General features: G+C 44.0%; 2 protein-coding genes across 2 annotated transcripts in view; both read left to right on the forward strand.

The window, feature by feature from the left end:
- The first annotated feature begins 54 nt into the window (after positions 1-54).
- LOC113577926 (wee1-like protein kinase) lies at positions 55-3794 on the forward strand. The gene is made up of 10 exons (XM_027010849.3): positions 55-851; positions 956-1098; positions 1187-1244; positions 1332-1501; positions 1628-1896; positions 1990-2076; positions 2178-2263; positions 2356-2505; positions 2625-2770; positions 2855-3794. The coding sequence occupies exons 1-10, from the start codon at positions 495-497 to the stop codon at positions 2994-2996; spliced, it is 1608 nt and encodes a 535-aa protein (XP_026866650.2). The 5' UTR covers positions 55-494; the 3' UTR covers positions 2997-3794.
- A 552-nt stretch (positions 3795-4346) lies between these two features.
- The window catches only part of swap70a (switching B cell complex subunit SWAP70a), an 8678-nt gene continuing 5140 nt past the window's right edge, over positions 4347-7884 (forward strand). The window contains exons 1-6 of the mRNA XM_027011730.2: positions 4347-4487; positions 5594-5734; positions 6549-6722; positions 7034-7261; positions 7356-7502; positions 7593-7701. Of these exons, the coding sequence (XP_026867531.2) occupies positions 4392-4487; positions 5594-5734; positions 6549-6722; positions 7034-7261; positions 7356-7502; positions 7593-7701 (895 nt within the window). The 5' untranslated portion in view covers positions 4347-4391. The remainder of the gene's footprint in view (positions 4488-5593; positions 5735-6548; positions 6723-7033; positions 7262-7355; positions 7503-7592; positions 7702-7884) is intronic.

Below are 7884 nucleotides of genomic sequence, written 5' to 3' on the forward strand. Positions count from 1 at the left end.
TTTATGTTACAATCCTTTCATACAATCTGGTTGTAGGCTTAAGTTTTATTTGTAGGTGAGAGTGCACCGACCTTTACATAAAAAACATAAGTAAAACTAGACAAAGTATATGTCTTTCCTGGCCAGGGCAACGTCATGTACGTTCATTAATGATTGATGTGTCATGTCAACGAGTTTTAATGTCGAGATCTAAAGGCCACCGTGATTAACTTATTTGAGGTGCATTCAGATTGATCAGACGTCCGCCAAAATGACGCAACCCGTCCCACGTCTGGCCTTTTAAAGCGCGGCCGCGCTCCTGTCAGATTCCCAGATCATTGTTCCCTGGCTCCCGGGTGAGCTCCTTCTTGAGCTGGGACTGAACGGTGCTCAACTGGCTGCAGAGCTGAAGTGGGAACGTCTGTGCGAAATAACTACCAATAATCTTCCCCTTTAACTGTTGCACAAGAGAACACTTCGCATCTTGAAGTCATTTTGGTCCTCGCTTGGTCAGGATGAGGCACGTTTGCCGGAGGTTGACGTTTGCTGGTAAGGACGAGGAGCTAGACCGGCTACCAGGCGGAGCAGAACCGGAGCCGACCTCGCTAGAGAGGATTCCGGCAAAGGCGACCAAACGCTGCGACTTTCTCAGCAGTAGTTCAAAGCACGGGCATTATAAAACCACTAGCGCAAACGAAGGACGGCGCGAACAAGTCCGGACCTCCGTGAGAGCACGCGCATCTTCTTCGACGGCGCACGGACCCGGGCCGAAAGGTCCCGGGACGACACGCGCATCGCCGCTGCCGAAGCGCGAAAGGGCTTCCTATCCAAGACTGCGAGGTCCCCGCTCCCGCAAAGGAGTAGAGGACAATGTAACACCTTTATGCATACATTTATCTAGATCATACTGTTTTGCATGGTAATAGGTTACTATTTAATCCTAAAAATATTTTTCTTTTTTTTTTTTTAAACACAGCAATTTGTATTCCAACGACAATCCGGGAGGAGACGGAGACGAACGCGAACGTCCCGTGTAAATTACAATCCCTTCCTGCACGCAGCAGTAGCGCACGCAGCGACATCTGAGAGCAAAAACCGCAAGAGAGCGCGTCGAAACAAGTAAGCCTCGCGCTACACCAGCGTCACGTGAGCTCTAACCTGGCATTCACTGATGATATGATTATTCAGGTGTGATTTGTTTTAACAGCTTTCGTGAAGACTCAAGTGATCCTGAATACGAAGAGGAATACATTATTCCATTAAAGGTAAGCATAAATATTATTGGAATGTAAAAAAAAAAAAGTTCATTTATTTATTTACATCTGACTGTTCAAATTCTTTGCTGTCCGCAGCGAAAGACTTCGGTGGGCAGTCGCCTGTCCCGCTACACATCTGAATTCTGTGAGCTGGAGATGATTGGTTCAGGAGAATTCGGAGATGTTTTCAAGTGTGTGAAAAGACTCGATGGCTGTATCTATGCCATCAAGTATTCCAGGAAGCTGTTGGCGGGTTCTGTGGCTGAGTAAAGATTTCATTTATTTAAACTTGCATTACCAGCATAGCAGGAACATTTGACCAATAGTGTATTTTAATCATTACCAACTGCATGCCACGAACAGAACCCTGAATGGTGGAAATGTGCTTTCAGGCAAAGGGCGTTGCAAGAGGTGTATGCTCACGCAGTGTTAGGACAGCACCCCCATGTTGTGAGGTATTACTCTGCATGGTCTGAGGATGAGCACATGCTGATACAGAATGAGTACTGCAATAGGGGCACGCTCGCAGACCTTATCACACAGAACCAGAGGACTCTGACGTTCCTTTCTGAAACTCACCTGAAGGACCTTTTGCTGCAAGTCTCCCAGGGTCTAAGGTATATCCACTCTGCATCCCTGGTTCATATGGACATCAAACCAAGTAAGTCATACCAAATTTGGTCTGTCTACTGCATGTCAGAAGAAGAAACATGTTACTTTTCTCATTCATCTTGCTCCTTCTCTCTCTTTGCAGGTAATATTTATATTTCGCAAAGAGTGGTGGTCACAGGTACATGCGTAAATGGTGATGCATCAGACAGGAATGTTGTTTACAAAATAGGTGCGTGCTAAAGTTCCCATCTGTAATCTGAGAAGTTTGTAAAATGACTTTTTATTTTAACTAGTAAATGACGTATGTAATGTCCTTTTTCCCCGTCTTAGGAAACCTTGGTCATGTCACCCATGTGAGTCATGCAAAAGTGGAAGAGGGCGACAGCAGATATGTGGCAAATGAGATCCTGCAGAAGGTAATTGCTCGACCATCACCTTTACATTTACCAGTGTGTCATTATAGATCCTGACCATTCTTGTTTTACAACTCTACAACGGTCTCCCTAAGGCAGACGTTTTTGCTCTGGCTCTTACCGTGATCAGCGCCTCCGGAGCAGATGAGGTACCAAGGACAGGGGAGGGCTGGCATGCCATATGGCACAGCCAGCTGCCACACACACCTCGAGTGCTCTCGCCAGAATTTCAGTGCTTGCTGAAGGTTTGTTACACCAGGCGCCTTTCTGACCGGCACCGTCCTTTGTTGAGTTGCTTGTGTCCAGCAGTTGTGAGCACACAGCCAACATGTGACTGACTTTAAACCTGACTTGTGTGTTGTAGCTGATGATTCATCCGGACCCAGAGTGCAGGCCAACGGCCTCGGCCCTCACCAAGCACCCGGTCCTCCTGGCTCCGTCCACGCCGGACATCAACGTGCTGCGGCAGCGCATTTACGCCGAGAAGTTAAAAACTGCACTGCTGCTGAAGTGAGTTATTATTAGTCTTTTTTTTAGTCACTGACTGTTGATTTCCTATGCCGACTGTCTATTTTGGGATCTGTCTTCATGCAGGGAACTTAGGGACGTCCAGCTGTCCACAGCCACGGCAGAGGACAGTATCTGTCACAGTGCATTCACCTGCTCCGCTGACCCCAGATGCACTAATTTCCTTAGGAAACGGATGAGCCGCTCACTCAGCTTAACAATGCTCTAATACTCAGTTAACATGCACCTTGTGTGCAGTGTTATCTGTGCTACTGGACTTAGAGTGAAGTTTGGGTGGCTGTTATTAATTCGATCATTAATGGCCCAGTGGCCTAATGGATAAGGCATCAGCCTCTGGAACTGAGTATTGTGGCTTCAGGTGCCATCTGGGTCTTTTAGAGGAGGAAGTCTTCAACGTTGCTCTTAGGGGCAGTGATAATTCAGTGGTTAAGGTTCATTTCAATAATCAGAAGGTTGTCGGTTCAAGCCCCACCACCATCAGGTTGCTACTGTTGGGGACCTGAGCGAGGCCCTTAACCCTCAATTGCTCAAGTTGTACGCAGTCATAATTGTAAGTCACTTTGGATAAAAGCATCCTCTAAATAATGTAAACTTACAAATAATTTCACCAAACGTGGTACAGGCCGGAGCTGGGAGTACGGACTGCATCAAGCCTCGACTGGACCTTTAAAAAGTCACTTTCTGTCCAGGGCAAATCAGCATGTATGAATTTGTTAGGAATTGAGGTGTCCTATGCACAACTGGTGGGTGGTTTGGGCAGAAATACACATGAACTAACTTCAAAATACCCTCCGGTTAGTTTAAAAGCCCTTAATGGGACTTTATGTACTGGCCTAAGCCACCAGTTCATTATTCTAAATTTCACACTGCTGCCCCATGGCATTAATTTATTTTTGGCACAAAATGAATTATCACTCATAGTCAATGAACTGCAGTGCTGTTACATTTCATGGTTTGGCTTAACAAGCTATATGTAATAAATGCTGACATTGAACTGTTAAATGAACTTTTAAGATTCCCTTTGATTTATTACCAATGTCCCATTTCCTGATTTTGCTGTTGAAGGAAAACAGAAAGCAACCCAAACAACCATTATTATGGTCGAGATGCACCAAATACTCACAATCAGAATTATGTAGGCTAAGTCATCTGGAATACATTTAAAGCATTTAAAGTTTATGCAACTCTCTCAATACATCAAAAGAACTTTAATATAAAAAAGGTAATACACGTATCCCCAAAGTATTTCACAATAAATTATTCTTATATAAATAAAGTAGTATTCTTTTAATCAAATTGACTTTATAGCAAACTTTTCCCAATAGATTTTTTTCATCGCGATAAAAGAAACTTTATTTTAAACTGCTTACTTTAAGTTGCACTTTCTTAATAGAGTTTATATAACAAACACACACAAAGACACCCTTTTACGTGCTCTTGAAGTGTACGTTTTCCTCCCTGCGGGCTACATGCGCGACGAACGCGCGGCACTGTGACAAGTGCGCGAAGGTCACGTGCCCCAGACGATACACCCCCCCCCCCCCCCCCGGGACACGGGGACAACTCTGAGACCGACAGGGCAACGATCCGCACAGTCCGTACAATGGTACACCGAGACGAAGTGCTAAGACCGATATGGCACGCTTTCTCTGCCTTGGACGCAGACCGAAGCGGCAAAGTCTCCAAATCCCAGCTAAAGGTAGGCGCGCGGCTAAACCCGTCAGATGGCCGGTTTTATTTCCTTGTCTTGAAATTAGTCAGGTCGTACGTGTTAAACGACTCAAACGATACCATTACGGTTCATATATTTTGCACCTTCTTGCAGATGAATGAGATTTGTTTAAAGATAAAGATTAGGAACTAAAGGCATTGGTCTGGTTGCGCACATCTGTGGTTGTCTACGATGTTTCCACAATACATGCGCACATAATGAATACATAAAAGTATTTAAAGATAAAGATTAGGAACTAAAGGCATTGGTCTGGTTGCGCACATCTGTGGTTGTCTACGATGTTTCCACAATACATGCGCACATAATGAATACATAAAAGTATTTAAAGATAAAGATTAGGAACTAAAGGCATTGGTCTGGTTGCGCACATCTGTGGTTGTCTACGATGTTTCCACAATACATGCGCACATAATGAATACATAAAAGTATTTAAAGATAAAGATTAGGAACTAAAGGCATTGGTCTGTTTGCGCTGCTGTCTTCTCACATCTGTGGTTGTCTACGGTGTTTCCACAATACATCCGCACATAATTCAGAGAACCGCGTCAAACCACAACGTTAGGTAACTAATAAAGTTTTAGCGCTTGGTTTAAAACCTCATCTTCTCGAGAGGACATTTTTACCGCGCTCATAAAACTAGTATTACACCGTGACTGATATGGTATTAATGTGTATTAATACGTATTCGTGTTGTGCCCTTCTAGATGTATGAAACTATACAAATACCACTGAGCAAATCATAAGTTTAAAAATATGCCATGTATGTAATATATGAAACTTAGAGGGCTATTTTTAGACCTGTGATTTATGCTTGAGCTGTCTTGGAGAGATCAGGGCGCATTATGTAAATGAGCTCTGCTATTCCGAGCAGTTTTATCAACCGCCTTCGGGTAACAGCGGATCGTTCTTTCTTTCTTTCCATACACACTGTAATAAGTCTAATAAAACAGCGTCTGTGGCGGGGCAAACCATGTGACTTTATATATATTTCAAAACACTTTTGAAGGCTTCCACTTTGCTGTGTAGAGGCTCGGCCCACGAATGCCAATTATGTGCTGTGTTGTTCTCCACAGGTGCTTTCTCAAAACCTGTGCACAGTCCTTCGTATCCCATATAAAACCTCTGATTTGGAGAAACATTTCAGGGATGATGACGAGGGACCCGTGTCCACTCAAGGGTACATGCCGTACCTAAACACCTTCATCCTGGACAAGGTAAGGAGCCGTGACCTCCTGCTCCTCTTTATTTCATCACGTGTGTTTTCTGTTCTGCAGTGAGCTGTGTAATAGCTGATAAAGTGGTAAAGACATCAGGATAACAGTAGCGTAATAGAAACAGCCAACAATAACGACAGCAATAACAACGCCATTCTAAAAATGCTGCGAAAACATAAAATCGTTTCCCATTTGCGTACAGACTTTGAAACATTCACCATATTTGACGTGAACCAGCATTTTTATCATGTTTATTCAGACGGTGTTGAGATGAGATTGAACATATCGTTTTTGATGAAGAGACACTTGTACTAGCCTAGATGTTACTTTAAAATGCTTTCTGTCAAGAGTACATTGATTAAATTAACCCCACAAATGGTTCTCGTACATGTTTTACACCCCCCCAAAATCCTGTTGTTTCCCTGTCATAGTATAGTAACAGGTGGTTACTATAAGGGAAGTATTCTTGTAGTAGATGGCTATGAGTTTAATGGAGAGGGTATGCCATGGTGAGAGTGAGTTTACACAAACAGAGAGATAACGAAACATGGTGAAGTATGTTTTAGGACAGACCGCTAGCCAATCAGAGGCTGTGAGCAATTTTGGTTCATTTTATCCATTTACTTACATGACACAAGACTTGTCTTGAGGTGATTTTTTTAGACAAAGTTTGACCATAGTGGCATTCTCTCACAGGCAGACATTCAAGCCCTTTGCTCCTCTAGTTCTTCTTGCTTAATGGCAGAATTGTACATATAAATAATTAAATTGTACACATAATAAATTGTATACATTGACTGCTTTTTAAATGCAGGCCCAAGAAAACTGGGATTTTATGGAGCTCAATAAAATGTGCTGGACGGTGTGTGCCCGGAAGAACATCACAGATAACCGTCTGCTCATCTCAGACTCCGACGCCTTCAAGGTCTGGTGTATTTTCAACTTCTTGTCTGAGGACCAGTATCCCCTCGTCATTGTGACAGAAGAGGTGAGTGCCAGACTGTACTCCACACTCACAGTAATGTTCTCACACTCATGTCTGGAGATTCCAGGGAGTAATCGAGGTGTAGATATATGATATACCCTGTAGTTGCTACACTGCAATCCCTGAAATGCACCCATTGGAATCAATCGATCAATCGATTAGTCGATCAATCAATCAATCAATCAATCAATCAATCAATCAATCAATCTATCTATCTATCTATCTATCTATCTATCTATCTATCTATCTATCTATCTATCTATCTATCTATCTATCTATCTATCTTTCTTTCTTTCTTTCTTTCTTCTAATCAGATTGAGTATTTCCTCCGGAAGCTCATAGAAGCCACAGGTGGCAGCTGGAACGAGGGCAGGTTTGTGGACTACAAGGCACAGCTGAGCTTGAAGAGGAACAGCCTGAGTGTGTGGGAGCTGACGGAGCTGGTGGGCATGGGCTACTTCACCAAGGGCATGAACCAGCAGACCGTCAGCCTGGGCCTCCTGGAGGTCTTCCAGGAGCTCATTCTGGGCATTGTCAAACAGGCAAGAGCATAGGCATGGCTTTGAGAGAGGCACCGCTTGGAGTGCACACCACAATGGCCTGTTCATGCGTGTGTGTGTGTGTGTGCTTGCAAAGGGCTATATGATGAAAAAGGGGCACAAAAGGAAGAACTGGACTGAGCGCTGGTTCCAGCTGCGTCTCGAATCAGTCATGTACTATGTGAGGGAGGACCTCGCCGAGCTGAAGGGTCACATTTCACTCGACCGCCATTGCTGTGTTGAGGTGAGAAATTATCCAAGCCGGTCTAGGTGTGTTTGATACATGATGCTGAGCAAGTGACGCTGGGGTGGTTAAAACAGTTTCCCTTCGCAGCCTTTGCCGGACAAAGAAGGGAAGAAAAACCTCTTTATCATCAAATGCCCAGACAAAAGTTTTGAGATCAGCGCTTCAGACAAAAAGAAGCGGCAAGAGTGGATCCAAGGTAGTGTTGCGCTTCGTCTTTACTCAAGTCACAGACACGTGATGCACTCTGCCCAAAAGCAATATCCCCCCATACATGTATGCTTGTAGATGTATCTAGTCTATACCTATGTGAGTGTTTAGGTTTTAGCCGTCCAGCACTCAACTCTGATGTGCATGTGCCAGCCATCCAGAACTGTCTATG

The sequence above is a fragment of the Electrophorus electricus genome, chromosome 3 (assembly GCF_041902795.1).
Source record: "Electrophorus electricus isolate QZ-2024a chromosome 3, ASM4190279v1, whole genome shotgun sequence".
Lineage (NCBI taxonomy): Eukaryota > Metazoa > Chordata > Actinopteri > Gymnotiformes > Gymnotidae > Electrophorus > Electrophorus electricus.